Genomic DNA, 23,218 nt, shown 5'->3' on the forward strand with positions numbered 1-23,218 from the left:
GAGTGGCATTGAGTTAGGGAGCCCTGGGTTCAGTCAGCTAGCTTAGGGGGCACTGGCAGGTTATAGTTTCCTCATTAGAAACACCAGCACCACTTCCTGTCACAGTTGTTAACAGGATGGAATCGTTGAGTTATTTATGTATAGTAGCTGTAATACCCGCTGAGAAAATAGCTAAATATATAGTAAAAAATAATGACAGGAGAATTAAAGTGGCCCTCTAGAAAATATCTTTCTAACAGAAAAGAGTACAAAAAGGGAGAATTTGAGGAACAGATGAGATGCCATACAGACTACAAGTAGCAAAGTGGTAGAAGTCCTTCTTTGCTTATAATTGATACGATTATATTAAATGTAAATTATTAAATTATCCCGTTAAAAAGCAGGGGTTGCCAGAATGAACTAGAAAATAAACGTGATCCAATTATATGTTGTCTGAAAAAGACTGACTTTAGTGCCAAAGACACAAATAGATTGAAAGTGAAAGGATAAAAAGTGATCTTTGTAAGCGGCATCGAGATGGGATCCATGGTAGTGGCTATCCTAGTGTCACACAAAGTAGACCTAGGTCAGGAATTGTTAACAGATGCAGGAGGATCACGGCTGATCAATGATAAAAGGACCACTCTGTCTAGACCATGTCAAATAACTATGCCTGCTACATTCTGCTACATAGGCCCGTCAGCCCAGAAACTCAGTGTAGTTTAGATGATTCTTGTCGGTGATAATCCATTGTGACCACTATTATCCCTTCATAGTACAGGAGCTCTTCAAAACCCTAGGCTAAAAGCCTGCTTTCACCTGACATTGAATTTCTCCCTGTCACATAGGTACGAAGACGCCCTAGTTCTCTTGCTCACGGAGGTGTTGAACCGAATCCAGTTCAGATACAACCAGGCCCAGTTGGAGGAATTGGATGACGAGACTCTGGATGATGATGTAAGCTGCACACTGTAAACACCTTAAATCGTTGTCCTATTTTGGTCTGAATCAAAATGTTGCTTTCAGGCCTACAACTTATAAGCCACCTGCCCTGGAGACCACTGTCAAGCCAGAGTAGTTTGAAGGTTTGAGTCATGCATTTGAAATTTATCTCCTGCTGGTCTCTTTGGGTTCATTAATTGTTGAAAAGTCATTGTTAAGAACAAAAACCCCAAAGCTTTACAGGCATCTTACCCTACAGATGAGAGTCGTTAAGTAGAGATATGTGCAGAGTGCACAGTGACTTAACGAGAACTCTCCTCCTATTTTCCTTGCCTTGCACCTGCCCTGCTGCTCCCGACTCTGGGAAGCAAATAGAACCTCGCCAGGTGCCGGTGGAAGAGTTACAGGGACACTTACGTGTATTTTTTCAACTGATGTCTTTTAACATGTCTGGAGTTTACTGAGGCTTCTGTGCCCAATATTGTTAAGGAAAGTGTCTCTAAGGTCACAACTTCAGTCTTTATCTGAAACACCGCGGACTTTAGAGTTTTCAAGTCATTGTTAGGGCTGTCAGACTTGGGGGTAGCGATGTTTGGGTTAGAAAGAGCCTGTACTTGGAATCAGATAGCCTGGATTTAAATCTTTGCAGGTGTGGCCATGAAGGAGGTAGAGATTTGGGCATTGAATTTCTCTGAGCTTAAATTTCCTTATCTCCCCAAAGGGCAGTGATTAGTTCTGACCCCTACGGACAGTTATATGTGGAAGAACTGACTGGCCGTGTGCCTGGTTCACAGTAGCCCCTTAGCAGACTTGAGCTGCACTGGCTTCCAGTAGGCTGTAGGACAGCGCTTCTCAGGGCAGTGTGGGCAGAGCTGGTGGGCAGAGCTGCGCAGACAGCTGTTAAACAGGTTTTGACTCCTGACCTTTGGGGTGGGGCCACAGAATTTGCGTTTCTTACCAGCTCCCGCCAGAGGGTGCTGCTGCTGCCTGCGGACCAGCGTTTGAGCGGCACTGATGTAGGAAGTTGTCCTTGTCGGAGCCCAGTGATGGGCTGCTCCGGGAGGCGATGGGGACCAATTCCTGCCACTGGGATGCTGTAAAAGGCCTGGAGCATCTCACAAGTGACATTTTAAGTGTGTTCTCCTGTGAGCCATTGGGAAAAATGTCGATCATTCTATGTGGATCATTTCATACCTGAGGAAACTCTTATACAATGAGCTCACTGATTAAAAAAACTTTTGAAATACCAAATAACCTGGTTCTGTCGTTTTCAGTTTCTTCAAAATTGCGGCAGAGGGTGAATTGGCAGGGAGGCAGGGCTCTGCTCCAACAGAGCTGACCCTTCTGTGCTTCCCCACAGCAGCAGACAGAGTGGCAGCGGTACTTGCGCCAGAGCTTGGAGGTGGTGGCCAAAGTGATGGAGCTTCTTCCCACCCACGCCTTCTCAGCACTGGTAACTTCCCACTCGGAGGCTCAAGCCTCACTGTGTCCCTTTCGCGTGTAGCTTGAGCAGTAAGGCTCTGTCGCTCGCCAGCGCTACAAAGTTTGTGTATTTTAAACAGAGCATGGTTGCTGTAACACCCTCAGATTTAACAGATGCTGACGTTTCCCCCAACTTTTAAACCAGCTTTTGGAAGCCCCATTCTTTCTTTAACTTTCAGAAGTAATACGACATTTACTAATGCCTTCAAGCCTTATTCAGTAGCTTGAAAATTATGTTTAAAAGAGCTAACCTTTGTGAAGCTCACCAGCAGATTGCGAGCACGCTTGGCCTTAGTTATCAGGCCTTCCTTGATTCACTAAGTGTGCAGGGTGCTTGGTACATGAGGAGATCTCATTGAGCCCGTCTCTTTTTCAAAGGCAAGATAATTTATTGGGGTCCACTTTTGCATTACCCAAACCAGCTGTGTCTTGTGTTTTATGGAAAGTGCCATTTTATTTTGCTGTCTGCTTTGCTTAGTGATCCATCATGTGAAAGTCTTTATCTTTACAGTGAGTTAATAGTAGCTTTAGAGAGAAAAGGTACAACTCTGGGGAGAGGTCTGTCTGCTCAGTGTGTTACTGGCCCTGCTTTTCCCTCTCCCCAACCTTCAGAGGGCACAGCTGATAGTTCTCAAGGTGGATTTGAAGGGAGATAGGCCTTGCCTCAGAGTTCTGGAAGGTGTGGGTCATCGTGGGGCTTGGCCTCTTTTAGGAACCTAACTTGTCACCCCAGCACCCACTACTCTGTTTGAAAACAAAAAGCAGCACATTGACAAGCTGTTTTCTTTCTTTTTAAAAATGCAATTTGTAGACATCATTGGGAGCATGGAGGTGGGGGCCACTGCAGGGGCATCCCTTCCTAGAGGCTGTAGGGCCCACGGGGAAGTTTTCTTTCAATTCCACCCCTTCCTGTCCATAGGTATTTCTAATGTTTTAGAATTAAAATGTTATCAAATCCACATTTTTTTTTTCTTTAATCTTTGTTTCTTTGTTTTCAGTTCCCAGTTCTTCAGGACAATTTAGAAGTTTATCTGGGGTTACAGCAGTTTATAGTTACTTCAGGGTCAGGTAAACTGGTTTTTATTTTCTAATTTAACCAATATTAAGAAAAAGTGGACTGTATTTAATTACTGCCTTCTTTGCTGTCAGAACATGATTTCTCCACTGCCACCTCCTTGCTGCTCCATCTCTCTCCACTTTTGACCAGGGAAGGTTCTAAATAACAAAAACCTCAGGAAAAGGAGCAGTGGGGACGTGCAGGGCGGGGCTGTGCCGGTGCATTTGGAGAGTGGCGTCAGTGAGCAAGGAGAAGCTAAGCCAGTGGGGCAGCCTGTCCCCAAGCAGCAGACGTTAGAGAAGAAGGTGGCCTGGGCCTTGCTGTGCTGAGGTCTCCTCTGCTTTGTGTAGGCAGGAGGGTGGGGCTCCCCAGAGCTGGGGCGTGGCTGGAGAGGCTGCTCACTAGTATTGGCCCCTCTTGCTGCCCACGGCCAGAGGCGGGCTCTGACTTAGAGCACTCTGGAAAGGCTGGGGGGCTGTGCCTGCTCGGGGTTTCAGGTCGGCATTTTCTGTTGCTTTTAGTTTTTAGTGATAATAGCCTCCACTTTAGAAAACGCATTATAAGCCAGGCACTGTATTACTTTACTTAATTTAACTGTCTTCTGATGCTTGAGTAGTGATACTAATAGGTTGTCCCAGTTTTATAGAAGAAGGAATTGATGTTCAGAGATGTTAATTTACCTAGGGTTACACAGTGCAAGTCCCAAAGATAGTATAATGGGAATGCTAAAAAAAAAAAAAAAAGCTGGGTTAACTTAAAGCTGAAATTGATTTGCCAGCTGAAAGCACTAGAAATTGAATATTATTCTTGCAGATGTAACTGTGCCTTGTGCGTGTTGCCCCGGCCCCTGAGTCTCGAGGTGGTCATTTCTTCTGCGGTGTTCTTGCGAGAGCTCGGCCTGGGCCTGGCCCCCAGCCGCCCGGGTGAGACTGTCTCCCGGCCCAGCTTGGCATTCACGGCAGCGCCTCCTGGGGGGCGTGCTTCCGAGACTGCCCTTCTTGGTGGTGACGCTTGTTTCCGTGACTGAACTGGCTTCTCGGTCGTCCACTGGGCCCCAGGAGGTTGATGGGACTTGCATGCCTCAAGCGCAGCCCTGGCTTTGTGGATAGGGTCAGGACAGTGTAGACAGCACTTTACAAAGACCACGTTTCAAAGCAAGTACTTGCAAATAGTCTGTCATAACTACTGACAAATCTTTTGACTATGTACAAATGCTACAGATGTTTCCAGAATCTGTCCTTGGGAAAAATCATGTCCCGGTGGTCTCTTCCTTACTACATCCTTTAAGATACTGATCTTGATCTTAAAAAAAAAAGTCAAGCATGTGCTCCCTCTTCCCAAAATTCACTCCTGTTTCCTTTTCAGTGGTGTAGCTCACTTACTGTTTCACACTGATTTTGTCTCAGATGAAGGTGGAAATCTGCACTGATTCTTAAGTTCTTTTTCTGGATCTAACAGCTGACTCAGAGCTTTCACATCTAAGAAGGATAATCTGATTTATTTTTCCCTAAATGGAATTTTGTATGCCCACTTTCACTGAAGTCCTATTTACTGGCAGTTTCAAAGTGTGCTGGAATTGGCCCTCCGGATCATTTCTAAATTTCATTCCTAGCACTGATCATTGGTGTGTACTCCGGTGGCAAAACCTCTCCGGACCAGAAAAGTACTGACTTCCTGTTCTAAACGAGCTTACCCCTCACAAAGCACGCCCCTACCCCTTGGTGGCTCAAAAGCCAAGTGGCCGATGGAAAGGCCGTTAAAAAATGGGAACTCTGAGAACAGTTTGTTCCCCGGTTCCCATGGCCATTTACCCACCCGAGAAACCTCACGCTGTTAGTCAGCATTACTGCCTTTTTTTTTTTTTTAAAGATTTATTTATTTGTGCATACAGAACTGGGGTACAAGCCAGAGGTGCAGGGTGGTGAGAGGCTTCACCAGAGACAGAACTGAGAGCAGAACAGGCAGATCAAGGAAGCACACTGCTGAGGGGGGCAGCGGGTGGGTCAGGAGAGGTCTGCCTCGCCCTGTGGTCACCTCGGGGGCAGGCGGGGATCAAACTGGTGCTGCAGTAGCTTTAGCTTCTCAGTGCTGTGCTTTAACCCGCTGCGCCACCAGGGAGGGCCAGCATTACTGACTTTTAACGGAAACTGGGCTTGCTTTCCCTGTTGCTTTGCACTGGCCTTCTAAATTCTAGGCGGGCTTTAGTTCTTGGTCGCCTCCGGAGCCTGTGTCAGTGATGAGCCTTGCTCTCTCTTGGTGCTGGGGTTGTTTACGACAGCGGGCTGTACCTCCAGGGATGTCACACAGCTCTCGGAGCTTTTGATCTGTGTCAGAGCACCCCAGTCCGGAAGCAACTGTGTGTCCCTACTCTCTCCCTCCTGTGGCTGATCTTCCTCTTCCACCGAGAGAGCGCCCGAGGCCCCGCAGTGGCTCGTGCTGCTTTGCCACAGAGCTGCGCTGCGGGTCCTTCCCCTGCTGTGGTGTGTGGCTGCGCCGCCGCTGGCTGGCTTGCGCCCTCCACTGCTTCTGTGACCGCTCACGGACCTAAAGTGTCTCTCAGTGGGTCCTTGAGGTCTTCCCTCACTGAGACCGTCCCTCGCTGCTCCCGGTGGCCCTGGGGACTCTGCCCTTCAGCGGCAGGAGCACTCTCACCTACGGGGCTGTTTGTCCATACTAGGTGAGCTTTTTGCGCTTGTTGTACTTGGGCTCATTTATGACTTGTTTGTTCTCGAGGGAAATGCCTCAACTATAACTTCCCTACTGCTGCCTCCCTAACTCCCTTTGCTGGAAGAAAAAAACTGAATTATATTTACCAGTAAGGTGTTTTCTTCCAGGGCAGTGAATTGCTGGGACCTGTTCTGTGTGTGGCTTAGAGGCATCTAGGTGGCTCACGGGAGATCGCACGTTAGTGTGGCCGCTCCGGCCTCTCTCCGCCTGTGCTTCATTGTTCTCGCCTGAAAGCTCTGCTTTGCAGGTGTTCTCTGCTGTTGGGAGGTCCAAGCCTTAGCCAAATGGAAGAAAATGCAGATGGACCCGAACAGCTTTTCTCAGGGGAGCTCTGGCCTGCCCCTCAGGTCTCGGTGGGCACCCATGGCTTTGTGGAGGGGGAGCATGAGGTTTCAGGCCTGGGGACAGGGCGGTGACTTTGATATGGGGTACATAGTGCCTGAGTGTGTGTCTGGGAATCTGGCTTGCAGACGGAGCAGGAAAGAATCAGGTGCAGTTTTGATTAACATGACTCTTAAATGACACATTTATTAAGGTGAATTGTATGGAACTGCAGGTAAGAAATGATCAAATATCAGTATCAATAATCAAATATCACACACACACAGAGCAATTCCAAGGTGACCTTCATTCCAGGTACTGCTCAGAAGGAAGGTGACATGGGAGAGATGAGGGGCCAGGTGTGCATTACGCCAGGAGGAGAATTGTGAGAACGCGACCCTTGTGTTCTCCCCTGCCCCAGACGCTCACCTGTCAGTAGGCCTAGGCTTGTTTTGTCTGTTGTTCTCAAGGATGGGAATAGCAAGGAGGCGTTACTGGGGGACAGCCAGTAACCACCCAGTACTGAGATGGAAGGTGTCCTCAGCGCTTTGGGCTCTGGCGCTCAGCTGAGGTGTCCATGAAGGGGCGACAGGGCATGCCCGGGTGCTGTGCAGGTGCTCATGTGGGTGAGGGGCGGGAGGAGGGAGGCCTGGTTGTGATAGCTTCGAGGTTGTCTAATGACGATCGGGGACCTCCCTCAAATGGGAAGTTGGTTTAGGGTGTTTGGGCATAGCTTTTCTCTTTATGCTTGCACTTAGTTAAGAAGGCTTGCAGGTACACCTAGGGGTTCCCAGCTCGGGAGTGAGCGCAGTGAGAGCACTGAGCACTACCAATAGCGTGGAGCTGTGGGATAAGCGTGGTGGTGGTGGGGGGGGAAGAGCGGAACACACAAGGCAGTGAGGGGCTTTTGATACTGACCAAACCGCCACATTGCTCTTTACAAACACTGACCTTGAGGGCTGCCAGTTTCAGTTTCCAGAGTATATTTTTTATTCAGCGTGCATGTCCGTCACAGCCCTGAGCCTTGGTTGGTGTGCAGAGAAACATCGGGTTTTGTAAAATTTCCCTGGGAGCCCATTACGTGACTGTCACCTTTGAAAACCCCTGGCGTTTAAAAGGTGTAAGGTTGTGGCATTTCTGTTGACGGGGGGGAGGGAGAGAGTATTCCCTCTCATGACCAGGCACAACTGAAAATATTCCTTGGCTCGGTTTACTACGAGAACTCCTCTGGTGGGTGGGTGGGTGGACCCCCTCTTGTTCTGTGGAGGAGTGGGCTCGCCGCGACCCATGGCCCTGGCCTGAGGGCCTGTATTCTGTCCCAGGGCTCTGCTCTCTGGGGGTGGGGGGGTGCAACGCACAGGGGGTACAGGCGATGGGGGAGGGGTCAGGGCAAAGCTGGTCTTTTTGTGACTCTTCTGGTAAGGTCCTTTCTTAAGACGTCCCTTTGTTTTCCTGCTCCTTGGACTGTCACCCACTGTGACCGTGCCTGACCAGAGTGTCCTCCTCCCAAACCCTCGGCCCCTGCGGCAGCCATCGCAGGGTCTCTCTGAACGCCACCATGGCAGTTGGTGTAGATTCTGAGGCATCACGCTAGATTTTCCATCCCCCACTTGCACAGGTGGTCACTCTACTGCTTGTTGTTTTCCTCTCCCAGCTGTTGCCTGCCCATAGTCACCTGCCAGTAAGAAAATGTGTATCCCCAAGGGTAGTACTCCCCAAGATCTCCTGCCTAGTCAGCTCACGGCTCTGTGCCGTCCACACAGCCATGGCCGCTGACCACCAGGTGCTGTGCTGGGTGCCGAGCCCGGGCCTCAGCAGCCAGGAGATAACCTGGGAGATCACTGCTTATCTCCCTGCGTCTGTGAGCTGCCCCGGGGGAGCATGCTCCCTGCTGGGGGGTGGCAAGGGAAGACCTCCCAGGAGAGGTGATGCTGATGGGAGTCTGGAGGTCTCCGGGGTGTGCAGGGCGAGCGGGGGACTCCAGGTGGAGGCACCGGGTGTGCCGAGGCGGAGCGTCGGGCGCCAGGCAGCCCTGGTGGGTCAGATGGTAGAGTGGAGCAGTGGGAGGGCTGGGCCACCAGAGTCCTGGAGTTGATGCGCGAGCCTGGGTTTGGCATCTTGCTGATGGCTGGCTCTGCTTAGGATTAGGTTCTGGGAAGAGGCTGTGGAGGGGGCTTGAGAGGAGGGGCTGATAATGGCTCAGGGACTGCCTCCTCACAGAGCAGAGGCCTGGAGGGGGGATGGAGGGGGCAGGCTTGAAAGTAGTTTGAAGGGGGGGGAATCTCAGGTGCCCCACTGGCAGTGTCCTGGCACTTCCTGCCCCTGTCATTCTTGCTGGGGAAGGAGGAGCACGGTGAGCCATTTTTCCTGTCTTTTGTGGACCTTTGTGGGGAGAAGGGTCTAAAGGGTAATAAGAAGGACGAATAGAGGAGGTTTGTCTCTATCTCTGCCTCCAGGCTCAGCTTGAAAAAATCACATTAAAAATAAGGCAGTTTCAGACTTAGATAAATCACTAGATCTTTGTTACCGTGATTATTAGAAACACAATGATCAGAATATAGTTTATAGCTTAACTCCATTTTCACAATAGTGAATTAAATATAGGTAGAGTTTTTTTGGTTTTTTTTCTATTTTAAAGATGAAGAAGCTGACATTACACAGGTTCGCTGAGGCACAGAGCCAGCAGGTGGCCAGGGACCTGTATCTTCCCGATCTCCCTCGTAGGCCTTTATCTCAGCCCTGCTTCCTGCAGACCTATAGAGTGCTGATGCACCCTGTCCTTTGCTCAGAGTGACCCCTACCTATGAGCCCATGGAAATTTCATTCTGCCTCAGGGCTGGGTTGGGGGGGGTGATGGACGTGGGGAGCAGACTGGTTCACAGTGACCCAGAGACTTAGCTTGGGACCCTGGCTCTGCCCTGGAAATCCGGCCCCTACTGGGCCTCCCAGGTGTGTGTCCTTACACGAACATAGATATTTTGGTACCTCCTAGGTCAGGAGCAGGCAGACCAGGCTTGCACACCCAGGGCTGTTTGTGCCTCCCCTGGTCCCTGCTGGGAGGTGGTGGTGGTCTGGCTTCAGGTGGAGGCATTGTCTGTCTGCTAGGTGCTCGGAAGCTGCCTGTGGGCTGCTGTGTTAAGAGTTGGTTTTATTGAATGTAGCTTAGCTTGTAGTGACAGTAGTAACTGCAGCGTGTTCTTCCTGTGAAAAACTGTCTGAGGTGTTATGTTCCAGGACACAGATTGAACATCACAGCGGAGAACGACTGCCGGCGGTTGCATTGTTCCCTGAGAGACTTGAGCTCCCTCCTGCAGGCTGTGGGCCGCTTGGCGGAGTACTTCATTGGAGACGTGTTTGCTGCGCGCTTCAACGATGCCCTCACGGTTGTGGAGAGGTAGGCCAGTGCTCATGAGCCGTCCGTCTTCAAGCCTCTCGTGTGAGGGGCAGCATGTTGCCAGACAGCTGCTGCTATGGGGCCAGGCACGGCGAAGCCCTGCCGTGAATGAGGGCAGCCTCTGGTCTCCAGGTCCAGCCTAGACATAGAATCTTGTAGGTTTGTTGTGAGAATGAAATGAGACAAGACACTTAATACAGTGCTTAGTATGTAGCAAACACGCGATAAATACAGACCCTCATTTCCCTGAAGATCTTGTGAGTAGATAAAAAAGTTCTAGCTTCAGAAGAAACCAGGTGAGGGCAGAGTGTTAGGATTCATTAAGAGTGCCCATTAGTGCAGCACAGTGTACACACTCCATGTGGGCAGCCAGCTGCCCGAGGTGGGGCTCCCTGTGTCCAGTCCTAGTAGGACCATGGGGAGTTTCAGCTGGGCAGTGACTTCCTCCCTCAAGATCTCTCCTTGGGTTCATTTGTTGAAGACTATTTCCTGTTATCCAGTCCCGCCCTCTCCGCATACTTTAAAGTCATACACATACATGTAAGTGGTAAGAGGTTCAGGTTATTTCAAGGCACCAGCGAGTTGATCAGGTCACAGCATAAGGCCATGGTGCAGCCCGTAGCCAAGACACTGCTGTGTTCACTAGCTCAGTGGCCGAGCTTTGGCGGTGACATGCTGTGGGGGACGAGAGGACGGAGCCAAGCCCAGTTAACTTGTATGACAGATTTCTCTCTAACCACAGAGAGATTAGCCGGGTCTTCAGTTTCTACCGCGTCATTCAGAAAGGAACATGTATCTAGTGAAAGAGGCACTTTCCGCTTCCTAGTGGAGCTGGCTGTTGGCTGTTGTATCTGAGGTTTGTGTGCAGTGAGCCCTTGGATAATCAGTGGGCTCAGTAACATGCTTCTAAGAGAACTGTACTTGCAGTTTAAAATACCTGCATTTATTCTAGAAATGGTTGCTGTTCTTGAATTCCTCCCCCTCTCTTTCTAACATTTTATCTTGAACATTTTCATTTCTCCCCTGTGGTCTTTTTCTCCCTTATTTTTTTTTAAATTGTGTTAAAATACTTAAACTTTGCCATCATAAGGATTTTTAAGTGTACATTTCAGTGCTATTAAATGTATTCATAATGTTGGGCAGCCATCACTAACCCCCATTTCCAAAATGTTTTTATCTTGTAAAACTGAAGTTGCCCATTAAATAACTTTCTATTTCCCCCCTCCCCAAAGCCCCTGGCAACCAAAATTAACTGTTGCTGTCAGTACCTGGTGTCTGTGGATTCGTGTGGTATTTGACAGGTTCCTTTCTCTTAGCACAATTTCCTCAAGGCTCATTCATGTTGGAACTCATTGTAGCACTTGTTTTTTTAAGGCTGAATAGTACTTCATTCAGCCTTAAAATGTATGCACGCTTATATGTATGTAAGTAAAATCTTTTCTTGATCTGTCCTTTGACACCATGTTTTACCTATTGTGAAAGATGCTGCTATGAACATGGGTGTGCACATTAATTCTTTGAAACTCAGCCCCCGCCCCTTTGGGTGCCTGCTCGGAGTGGAGTCGCTGGAGCATGCGTGATTCAGTCACGGCTCTGCTTTCCGGAGCCGCCGTGCCGCTGTCCGTGGCCGTCAGTGGTGCGCGGAGTTCCAGTTCTTGCACATCTTCTCCAGCTCTGCCAGTGTCTGGGTTTCTTTATTTACCGTAGCCATCCTAATGGGAATGAGATGGTATCTTATTGGAGTTCTGCTTTGCATTTCCCTAGGGATGTGTTATGTTGGGCAGTTTTTCATGTGCTTATTGTCTGTTGGTAGATCTTCTTTGAAAAAAATGTCCTTTGCTCATTTTTTAATCAGGCTATTTTTGCTGTTGAGTTTTAGGAGTTCTTTCTGTGTTCTGGATCTTAATGTCTTATCGAAACATCTACTTTAAAATGATTTTAAAAACTAGTAGCACCAACTCTGCTTAATTTTTTCAGTGCTCATTTGTAAAAGTATAGATTCATTCACTGTAGACAGTTTAGAAATACAGAGGAAAAGCATCATCCATAGTAATTCACCTACCTTGTCCTACCTCAAAACATGTGGGAACCAGTAATCATATTTTGGTGAAAATTCTTCCATTCTTCTGATCATAGTGAAAATAGAAAACCTCGAACATGAAATTTGGTTGTATTCTGTATATATATTTGTTACAACCCTTTGAGTTTCAAGTATTTCATGTTTCATTGTTACGTGTACATGTTACCATGCTCGGTATTTCAATACTGTGTTTTATTCTCTATACTGGAAATTTATATATTCTTCAATTTTTTGATATTGTAAATGATGCTTTTATTGGTATCTGTGTATAAATCTTAACAGATATCTCAAAATAGTTGAGATAAAATGGAAGGTCTGGTCTTGATTCATTTTGGTATGAAAAAGTCTGTCCTTCCGGCACTTTGTCCATTTTGTCTCTCGTGGTCCCTGACCTCAGTGCTTTTTCTTACCTGTTTCTTGCCGACAGGTTGGTCAAAGTCACTCTGTACGGGTCTCAGATAAAGCTGTACAACATCGAGACGGCGGTGCCCTCAGTGCTGAAGCCTGACCTCATAGATGTGTGAGTACAGGGCTGCGCTGCCCAAGCGCTCGGTGACGATCCTGGCCGCGTGTCGACAACTTCATAAACAAAGGGGATTGTTGTGGCTTCCGTGAGGAGGAGAAGAGCTCCTCTAACTCCAAGCCCAGACAGGAAGACGAGCTGCATGTCCGGAGGCAGGGGTGGTTGGAGTCACTGCCGTTTGCCAGGCCAGGAACGCTTGGCAGAGAAGCTGAGAGTTGTCATTTCAGGAGGGAAGCAGCGGGCCGGCCGCAGAGGAGCTGCCCAGTCCCACAGGGAGGGGCGCGCAGCTTGCGGTGGGGATGAGGCTGTGTCGTGTCACAACTTTGACGGCTGTGAATTGTGACCTGTAGACCAGTGACTTGAAACTGTGGGGTCTGGAAGGATAGCTTGAACACATTTTCTCAAGAGACTCTGATCATAGCCAGATAGCATAAGGCTCAGTTTATTTGCATATTAAATAAGAAACTTGGGTGATTTTGAAGCAGGACATGCAGGGGGCCCCCCCTGATTGGCAGTTGAGGCACTATCAGTGGTGCATGCGAAGGTGAGAGGAGTGCGGGCTGGAGATGGGCCGTACCCCAGATCTCACACTGGCCAGAAGGGCTGCTCTGGGCTAGAGCCGGGGCTGCCAAATGAAGGCCTGTGCCAGACTGGCTTTCTCTTAGCTTTTGTAGTAAATTTTTGTTGAAAGGCAGGCATGCCCATTCATATACCTACTGCCTGTGCTTCTGTGCCGTCATGGCAGAGCTGAATAGCTGTGGGCTACAAAACCTAAAATATTTACAGGCTGGTTTTTATAGAAGAAAGTGTACTGTCCCCTGTTCTAGACTATTCTATCTATAAATTAGATAAATGACAGACATGCTATTTACTGTGATGTATATATAACTATATCTTCCTGAGAATTTTAGAGAAAGTTATGAAACTTCTGAGAAAGTTGGTAACTTGCCAGGAAACACAGCACATTGCACGTAATTTCAGAAGTTTGAGAGCCTCTTCTTTCAGCCTTCAGGAGGTCTGTACATTTGGCAGATTGACAGAAGCTCTTAAATTCTACCGGCAGTCTTCCTTCTTACTTTTGGTATTCAGAACTTAAAGGATGAAACGATTGGATCCTAAATATAAAATACAAAATAGCTGCCTGGTTCGCTTCCCAGCGTCTGTTTTCCCCTACACGCGGCACTTAGTAACCGACCACTGCCTTAGTGACCAGGCAGTGGCGGCGCGGTGGCGTGCGGCCCTCTAGGCCACGCGGCCGTGGTGACTGCACAGTGCGGCGTGCGTCCGGGAACGGAGCCCTGGCTGTGACACGAGCGCACCGCAGACGTAGTCTGAGAGCCTCAACCCGTGTCTTCCCCCCGCAGGCACGCGCAGGCCCTGGCCGCGCTGCAGGCCCACTCTCACTGGCTGGCGCAGTGCTGCAGCGAGGCTCATCGGCAGAACAGCGAGCAGTTCGTCTCGCTCATCTCCACCACCATGGAGGCCGTCGCACCGCTCATCAGCACCAAGGTCTCGAAGCCGTGAGGGATATGCCTGTGGTCTTACACTCTGTCTTCCTGTCCATTTGTTACCACATCCAGACCCGCGTCGCGTTAGACCCATGCTTCTCGGTGACTGTGACAGAGCTTGTGTCATTTCCTGCTCCCTTTCAGAGCTAGTCTACTTAGTCCAAGCGTAGCTTCATTTTTTTTAGTTCTCTAAGACCCACATGACTACATGCTCATTGTGAAAAAGTAAAATATTGTGCAAATTTAGACTAAAAAACTATAATTTCTTCCTCCAAAAACAATTAACTTTGCAAGGTAAGCATTATCAGCAGCTTGTATGACCTTCAGGCTTTCTGTTTCGACTACACCGCATAGGCCTGTCGTGGCTGGAGAGACGGCTGCTTTTGCTGCACAGCACGCCTGGGAGACGTCGAATGCGAACAGCAACTTTCTTTTTCAGATTGCCGGGTGCTCTTTTGTAGAGGGGATGTATTTTGATTTTCCTCTTGATGGAAATCTTTATCTGTACATCCTTCTAGGATGAGTTCCTGGAAACAGAATTGCTGGGTTAAAGGTCTCATCACGGGAAAGCTGCTGGGCTCTTAAGTTGTCCTCCAAGGCCATCAGTTTGTGCCCTGAGACTGTATGACGCCTGCTCTCCCTATTTTTCGGTGTTAGGCCTCCACAGAATCCGGCACTACTCCTGACGGTGTCCTATTTGCTGTGAAGTTTTGCTGTGTTTATAACTGTGATTTGTGAGTTATCCGCCATGGAGGGTTATTTCATAGTTTGCCTAGCTGTTGCTGGATTTTTTAAATTGCCTCCATTTGGAGAAAAATCATTACATAAAATTCTGATGTGTTTTACTTGTGGCAGTAACTTTATCCTTTTGGTAGTTTTCTTCGGATAAGTGGGATTGTAGAACTACAAGTTGGGGTATCTTATGGTTCTAGGAGATTATAACCATACGTCTTTCCTAAATTACTTCCTGTGCCCTGACTCTGGTGTGCTGTTTCACCACTTTAGCAGTGGTGGGGCCCATCTAAAAGGCACAGAGCAGTACTTGGGTCCACTTTTGCTTTTCAGTTAAAGTAATGTTGAATTATAACCTTCCATAGGTTTCACGTGTGTACCATAAATCGGTATCAGTAGATGTACATACAGATACGGAACATTACGTTACTGCTAAGTCTGACTCCACCTCTGCTTCTACCTGACTTAAGCCCTCCCTCCCACTAGTTTGGCAGAGTCCACGCTTTTATTTTGGTCCTATTTGGTTTATTATTATTATTTTTAACACGAGTGAAATCGTGTGGTGTTTGCCTTTCTCTGACCTGCTTCACTAGCGTTGTGCCCTCTCCACCCATCCATGAAGATGCAGATGGCAGGGTTCCATCTGTGTATAGCTGCCTAGTATTCCCCTGTTCATACAGAGCACGTCTTTATCCAGTCAGCTATTGATGGGTACTCTGGTGGTTTGCAGCTCTTGAGTGTTGTGAATATCTCTCAAATTAGTGCTTTTATATTCTTTAGTAAATGCCTAGAAGTGGATAATTGGCTCATATGGAATTTGTTTTTAATTTTTAAAAAAGATTATTTGTTTATGCATATAGAACTGGGGTATAGGCCATAGGTACAGAGGTGGTGAGAGGCTTCACCAGAGACAGAGTGGGGAGCAGAAAAAGCAGTTGACAAGGTACACTACTGAGGGGAGCAGCAGGAGAGGTCTGCTGTGTCATGTGGGTCAGCTCCCTGGTAGCAAACTTGTGCTGCAGTGGCTGCAGCTAGCTTCTTAGTGCTATTCTTTAACATGTTAAGCCTTTAGGGTGGGTCCTCTATTTTTAGTTTTTTGTGGTATCTTCCTACTGTTTTCCATAACAGCTGCACTAATTTACATTGCCACCCACATTGTATAAGGTGAACCTGGTTTTACACAGGCATGTTGAGGTGCAGGCGGCAGTTGTGACTGGCTTGGCTGCTGGAGTGAGGCAGGCATGGGCAAAGAGAGAGCTTGGCTTGGTTGCACCAGGAGGAGTGTGATGAGCAGTCCCAGTTGTGTGAGTTGTGTGCCAACAAATTTACCATGTGCTTTGAGAATGGGTAGGGAGCCACCATAGATTCTTGAACTGAGAAGTGACTGAGTTGCAGGATATAAGTGACTGAACGGAAGGAACTGGAATGGTGACCCTGGCTTGAGGGTGGCGCATGGACATGTCAGAGGAGGATGCCTGGTGGCTGGGAGTCTTGGGAGCAGGCGGTAGAGTTTGGCAGGCAAGAACCTCATGCAGCTTGTGGCCACCTCATCAATGCTCTTGCGAACCCATGTGTCCTTCCCGCTCCAGGTCCAAGACAAGTTGCTGCTCTCTGCATGCCACCTGCTGGTCTCACTGGCTACTACCGTGCGGCCCGTCTTTCTGATCAGCATCCCTGCAGTGCAGAAGGTGTTCAGCAGAATCACGGATGCCTCTGCCCAGCGACTTGTTGATAAGGTGAGTTCAAGGGCCACAGCTTTGGGGAAGCCGAGGAAGGAGCGTCTGCCCCCCTTTATGCACTCAGAGCTTACGGACTGTGTCAGCCCTGACCTGCTTCTTACATGTGGCACGCTCGTTCGGCCTTTGCCAGTGCTGTCGGTCAGTGTGCCGTGTCATCGGAGAGCCCCTGCCCACATGGACAGAGGTGGTGCTGATAATCTGGCTGCTGTTGAGAATCTTCTGCCTTCTTTTTGGTCCATCTCAGTCTATTTTTTGTTGTTGTTAGGTTTGTTGAGAAACTCCAGACAGGTACAATATATTCTCTTAATGTAGCTTAAAAATAGGCTGTGGGGGGTTCAGGGTGGAAGTGTAAAACTTTTTTTTTTTTAAAGATTGATTTATTTATGCATACAGAACTGGGGTATAGGCCAGAGGTGTGGTGGGTGAGAGGCTTCACCAGAGACAGAGTAGGGAGCAGAACAAGCAGTTGAGAAAGCACACTGCTGAGGGAGCAGCGGGCAGGTCAGGAGAGCTCTGCCACGCCATGTGGGTCAGCTCCCTGGCTGGGGGTGGAACTCGTGCTGCAGTGGCTGCGGAGAGCTTCATAATGTGGTGCTTTAAGCTGTTGCCCTGCCAGGGAGAGCCCCGGAAGTGTAAAACTTTTAAAAAGGGTTGGATGAGAGGGGGGGTCAGAGGACCTGGGACTTGGGCCTGTTGCTGTGGGTGTGATGCCAAGGGTGTGTTGATCGTAAGATTCTCTTAACCACCCCTGTTCTGAGTAACTCCTCTGGGTGGCAGGAGCCAGCATTGCAGGGGTTTGCTAGCTTCAGTGTCTTAAGGTGGGTTCTCCTGCCATTCTTCAAGGGGAAGGACCTGTGCCAGGAGCCATCGGTGTGCCAGGCCGAGACTTGGCACTGGCGCTTCATTTCATCCTTCCTCACTGCCCCCCTAGAGCTGGTGGGTCCAAAGCCCCAGGCAGGGTTACGAGGGGGAAACTGGGGATCTGAGCTGAGCACATGCAGTGGGACATGAGGCGCATCAGGCGTGGTCTCCCTGTCGCCTGTTGCTCTGCGGTCACTGCTGGGGGCCTCAGGGTCTTTTCTCTTGCAGGCTCAGGTGCTGGTGTGCCGAGCCCTCTCCAACATCCTGCTGCTCCCGTGGCCAAACCTCCCAGAGAATGAGCAGCAGTGGCCTGTGCGCTCCATCAACCACGCCAGCCTCATCTCCGCACTCTCCCGCGACTATCGCAACCTGAAACCCAGTGAAGTCGCCCCCCAGAGGAAGATGCCGCTCAGTGACAGTAAGTGACCCCCCAGGAGCTGCAGCCCCAGCGGGGGGCTGGTGCTGTCCTTCCTTTATGGTGGCTGAAATGGCACCTCCATCTCATAACGTGAGTTCTTCTGTTCGTAAGACGTGTGCTGCCTCGAGGACGAGTGCCCGCAGAAAGACGTGACATAGCAGAAAAAGTAGTAAATGCTCCACATGCTTTAAAAGTTAAAATAAAAAACATTTAACATATATGCTCATTGTAAAAAAAGTAATATTAAGGAGAAAGAAACTTAAATCTCGCCAGTTTTAGTACTTTAGGAAGTAACCATTTTAACTGTCTTGCTTTCCTTGTCCTGGTTTTAGACATATGTTACATGGTTACCCGCTGCCCTTCTGTGAGGGCTCACGGGCGGGTGCTCTCGTGTCCACTCAGGGGTCACCAGCTGTGCCAGCCCCCGCCTCCCAAGTCTGATACTTGTCCTCAGCATTTAATGCCAGTCAGTCATTCCGTTCTCACATCAGCTTTTAGAGTCCGGTCCTTTTAATTATCCTGGTTTATTCCTCAAAGAAACAGAAGACTTGAGTCGCTTCCCCAGGGGTTATATATGGCTGTTAGGGAATTACGTTCTGTGAAGTTTAAGTCTTTTCTTCATATGTTGTTCATGTAATTGTATTAGTGAGTGTAAGTTAGGTCATGTGTTCATAGGCAGTCCCCAAGTTTTACGGTTTCCTGCAGAAAAGTATTTCTCGTGCCTTGTTCCATGTCCAGCCTGGGTCAGGGATTCGGGATGCGTCTTTGTTCCGGTCACTCGACCCGGCGGTGAAGGCCGCACGCTGCACGTCATGCTGGGGAGGGGTGTGGGCTGAGGTGCTTCCTGCAGCTCCTGCCCGCTGGTGCCCCGTCTCTCTCCTTGGCTCTGGGTAGGCGGCCACGGCGCACCTTCAAGGCTGGTGCCGTGTGTGCTGGGGGGGCGCCCGGCTCCCGCGGGGTCTCTGTCGGTTTCCAAGTGCCAGACACGGGCTGAGAACTTTGTTGCTTTATTTAATCTTCCCTGGCTCTGTGCCGTTTAGCTTATCCTTATTCGTCGAGTGTGAAGATGAAGGCAAGGACAGGTTTTCTTAGTCTAACTTTTTACCTTGAAATAAAGTCAGTCAGAATAGTTGAAAGAAGAAGAAAAGGACGGTACTAGTTTATCTCGGGCCAGGATCTGCCGCTCTAACGTCTTGTCACGGCGCTGCCCCCCTGCCCCCCCCCCCCAAGCACACCCTTCCTTTTCAGTAAGCTGCTGGCCTGGACGCTTTATCCCTGAGAACCAGACAGTCTCTTATGTAACCAGCTACCACTGGCACCATCGGCTACGTGCCTTTATAGTGCCACTTACCACACTGTGTGGGAATTTTCCCAGCGGTTACCAAATTGTCCTTTTTTTGCTTTTTAAGAACCCAGGGTATGTGTTGTATCTGGCTGCACCTCACTTTACTGCTGTTTCATTATGGAAAAGCATCCCTGTTTTTCCGTTTCATGGCATTGAGGTTTTTGCCGAGTCCAGGCCCATTTCTTGTGGACTGTCCGCAATGACGCGCTGACTGCTCTGGCGCTCCTGGGCAAGCATGTGAAGAACAGCCAGGGCACACCTGTTTCGGCGTTCCTGTGTCTCTCCGTTGTTGATGGTGCTCGGGGTGATCACCTGGCAGTCTCCCCCTTGCTGGTTGCCGCCACCTGAAGGGGAAAACAACCCAGAGGTGCTGGGAATGGCACTTCCCTGTCCTGGACCTTCTGATGTGCCAGGCACTTTGCTAGAATTACCCTGAACCCTGTCTTTGATCCTTGGAGCATCATTGATGGCCCCCTACCCCCACCCCAAGGAGGACTCCGCCCCAGGTGATGTTCCTCGATCTGGTGCCTCGTTGCCAGCCCAGCACACCTGGTCGGGGCCCTTGCTTGTCCTCTGGACTCTGGCCTCTGTCCTGGCTACCGCCACTCTTTGCCTGGGTGTGTGAGGAGACATCAAGCGTGCTCACACAGTACAAGTGCCTGTTGTCTGTGACATGTGAAATTAAGCAGTGTCACAACAACTAGGATGCACACATGCATCAGGCTGCAGCCCTGGACTAGTCAGACACTCCGTCCCGACCACAGCAGCCGTGGGCATGGCCGCAGGGCTGTGTAGCTGGCGGTCGTGCCCGGCAGTAGAGACCCCGCCTGATCTGCATGTGTCCGCTGTCGCCTGTGCTGATGGCCTTGGGCTAAGTTAGACTAAGAAAACCTGTCCTTGCCTTCATCTTCACACTCGACGAACAAGGATAAGCAGTGTATTCACCGTCTTGAGTCCTGATCAAGTCCAGGGCCCTTGACCTGTGTGTACGTTGCATCTTCTCTGTAGACTTGTCTTCTGGGGGCTAGAAGCAAAATGGCGGCAAAAAAGCTGGAGTCCTGACAGGAAAGGGGGTAATGGAAAAGGTAGAGACTGGTAACGCAGCCCAGAAAGACTGCCCTTGAGCAGGATCCTGTGGGACTGTCCCTGCGGCCCCCCGCACGCGTCCTCCCGCGTGCCCTCGCGCCCTGCTCTGCCTCACTGCCACTGGCGTCCTGACGCGCAACTTCGTTTTGGTTTGCAGCCAAAGTGATTATCCACCAGACGCTTAGTGTCTTAGAAGATATTGTGGAGAATATTTCTGGGGAATCCACCAAGTCCCGCCAGATCTGCTACCAGTCGCTGCAGGAGTCTGTCCAGGTCTCCCTGGCCCTGTTTCCAGCGTTCATCCATCAGTCAGGTAGGTGCTGCCATGGGCCTCGCTGATGGCCGCGCTGAGACGCCCTGTTGAGCTGGTGCCTGGTGCCCCGGGCAGAGGAGGTGGGGCTTCTTCGGGATCCTGGGACTGAGGCCCCTGGGGCCTTTGTGTGGGTGCTCAGCTGTGCCTGTGGCACCGTGACTCTGGAGCCTCTTGCCTAGTTTGTTTTAAGCCTTTGCCTTCTCCCGCAAGGAATGTAAGTGGAGGGGAGTAACAGAACCGGAACTTTCTGATATGCTGCTCACTTACATAGCAGGGGGCTTGCCGAGATGGTTCCCACTGGTCACTGGCTTGCTCTAGCTCTCTGGGTGACTTGCCCGGCTCTCAGGAGAGCACTTAGGAGAGAAATGCCAGGGGCTTCTCAGTCAGCAAATAGCCCGTGATTGCCTCTTTTAAGCAGAGTGTGTGTAGCCGGAGCCAAGACGTACTGCCTGGGATGATGATTTAGATCTGGAAGTGGAACTGCCCTAAATGCAACCAGTATTTTCTGTAGTTGATCCATCGAATGGACCAGGGCCTTGCAATCTGAGTACATCCTTTTTATCCACTGCAGTTGTTTAACCTCTGACCCAAAACCTCTGCAGGATTATTGATCATAGAGAGAAAATGGCTAAAGCACTCAGGTGTTGACCCAGTGCGGAGTTACATGTGGGTGGGGGTGGGGGGTGGGGCACAGAGTGCTCACTGCAGGGAAGGGGAATGTGGCGGATGCTGGCAGCGAGGGAGGCTCCGCGACGCCCTTCCCTCCCTGTAGGCAGCCATGAGCACAGCTTCACTGTACCAGAGCTGTTTCTCAGCGTGTCCTTAATCTGTTTCCACTTTCCGTCACTGGCTCTGATGGTGTGGGGGAATTTCTTCCAGCAGGAAGCCTTAGCACGAGATGATAGTGTGCAGATTGCAAAGGAAGCCCACCAAGCCACGGACTCGGCTCACCCGGTGTGTGTGCTCTGACCTTCTCCTCTGTCCTTTGTTTAGATGTGACTGACGAGATGCTGAGCTTCTTCCTCACTCTGTTTCGAGGCCTTAGAGTGCAGATGGGAGTGCCTTTCACTGAACAGATCATACAGACTTTCCTCAATATGTTTACCAGGTAACCGGGGACCCGCTGCCCGGCCCGGGGTTTTCAGATTCCCAGTGGAATTGGTAGGACCGGTTGCAAAGCCAGGACTTCGGCTCTCTGTCTTCACATTCCAGGGTGCTGATGTTTGCGCTGGGCCCAGAGAAACATTTCCTTGGCTACTGTGTGGTTTTTCTTGTCTGCAGGGAACAGTTGGCTGAGAGCATCCTCCATGAAGGCAGCACGGGCTGCCGGGTGGTGGAGAAGTTCCTGAAGATCTTGCAAGTGGTGGTCCAGGAGCCTGGCCAGGTGTTCAAGCCCTTCCTCCCCAGCATCATCTCCCTGTGCATGGAGCAGGTGTACCCCATCATTGCTGAGGTATGTGTGGGTGGATGGTCCCATGCACCTCCCATCTGACTCGGGTGAGGGGCATACCAAGGAGAGTACACTGTGTTTTAAAGCTAATTTGTTATTTTTCTTGTAAATTCTACCCCCCCCCCAAAAAAAAAAAGGAATGCCTTCAGCTTGGTAGTCTTTTGTATTGGGGGAGCTATAACTAGAACTAGCCTAGCGTGTAAGCTAGCAGGTTGTCGCAAGCTCGGCTGGTAACCAAGGTTAGTCTCCCACAGCAAACGTGTAAGTTTAAGCAATGTATGGTTTCCAGCAGCAAACATGACAAATGCACTTCCCTGTTAAGAACACTCAGGCGCTCACGGAGACCAGGCAAGTTCTTAGAACCGTTAAAAGCTTTCATTGTTACAGGGCAGCTCTCTGTCCTTCTTAGAAAACAGCCTCAGCATGACCAGGTCCAGAGTGAGTGTAGATGTGGTGTGTATTTATGTGTTAGTCACGTAACAGGCGCTGACCTTTGAGACCACACTAAGGTGAAGTGGGGCCAGGGCTTTGCGCCACTGAACGTGCCCAGGCCTGTAGGGACTCCGGCCATGGCAGCTTGGGCCCTGCTGTCTTAAGTTTCATTTTCATCAAGGCTAAGTTAAGTATCTGGGCCTTCTGATGTTGAATTCCAGAGTTATTTGGGATAACTGTCATACTGGCCAGTGACTTGGAGATTATGGGCAGAAAACGGTTCTGGCCTGCCGCATCCCCGCGCACCCCCCCTGCCCCTTGATGTTTCCATCTGCGGTTCCGAGTGCTCTGTGAAGGTCTCTTCTGCACAGAGCCACTTTGATGGCTGCTTATTTGTCCTTAGCTTCAGAGGTTGCATCAGGTCAGCGGGTTAGCTCAGGCATTCGTTATCCTGGGTGTCCAGTCAGCTGCATTCTGATCAGAAAAGGAACATTCCTAATTGTTTTTCCATTTAGTTGCTTCTGTTGTCCTGAGAGCTTTTATCAGGAAAATGTCAGACACCAGCCTAGGCATTCTAGCTCAGCCGTGGTCTGACTCTTTGTGCGTCCTCTGGATTCAACTGCTTGACCAAGAGGGGCTTAAAGGGCCAGAGTGAGGGTGGGAGCTGACACTGCTCGCTGTTACCAGGTGACCCTTAGACCTCTGTTGCTGTGGGCCTGCACGGGGAGGGCTCCCCGAGCTGTGGGAAGGGAAACGTGAAGGCTGTGTGTGTCCCCACAGCGCCCCTCCCAGAGGTGAAGGCTGTGTGTGTCCCCACAGCGCCCCTCCC

The 23,218-nt window shown here is 49.9% G+C and overlaps 1 protein-coding gene across 1 annotated transcript in view; it reads left to right on the forward strand.

Annotated features, from left to right (window-relative positions):
- The window catches only part of XPO6 (exportin 6), an 80,455-nt gene extending 58,434 nt beyond the window's left edge, over nt 1–22,021 (forward strand). The window contains exons 10-20 of the mRNA XM_004691701.2: nt 828–936; nt 2,282–2,374; nt 3,402–3,471; nt 9,743–9,902; nt 12,410–12,502; nt 13,870–14,014; nt 16,335–16,481; nt 17,574–17,763; nt 20,352–20,507; nt 21,501–21,615; nt 21,789–22,021. Of these exons, the coding sequence (XP_004691758.1) occupies nt 828–936; nt 2,282–2,374; nt 3,402–3,471; nt 9,743–9,902; nt 12,410–12,502; nt 13,870–14,014; nt 16,335–16,481; nt 17,574–17,763; nt 20,352–20,507; nt 21,501–21,615; nt 21,789–21,999 (1,489 nt within the window). The 3' untranslated portion in view covers nt 22,000–22,021. The remainder of the gene's footprint in view (nt 1–827; nt 937–2,281; nt 2,375–3,401; nt 3,472–9,742; nt 9,903–12,409; nt 12,503–13,869; nt 14,015–16,334; nt 16,482–17,573; nt 17,764–20,351; nt 20,508–21,500; nt 21,616–21,788) is intronic.
- Nucleotides 22,022–23,218: the final 1,197 nt, after the last annotated feature.

Source organism: Condylura cristata, unplaced genomic scaffold, assembly GCF_000260355.1.
Source record: "Condylura cristata isolate star-nosed mole 26May11 unplaced genomic scaffold, ConCri1.0 scaffold00032, whole genome shotgun sequence".
NCBI lineage: Eukaryota > Metazoa > Chordata > Mammalia > Eulipotyphla > Talpidae > Condylura > Condylura cristata.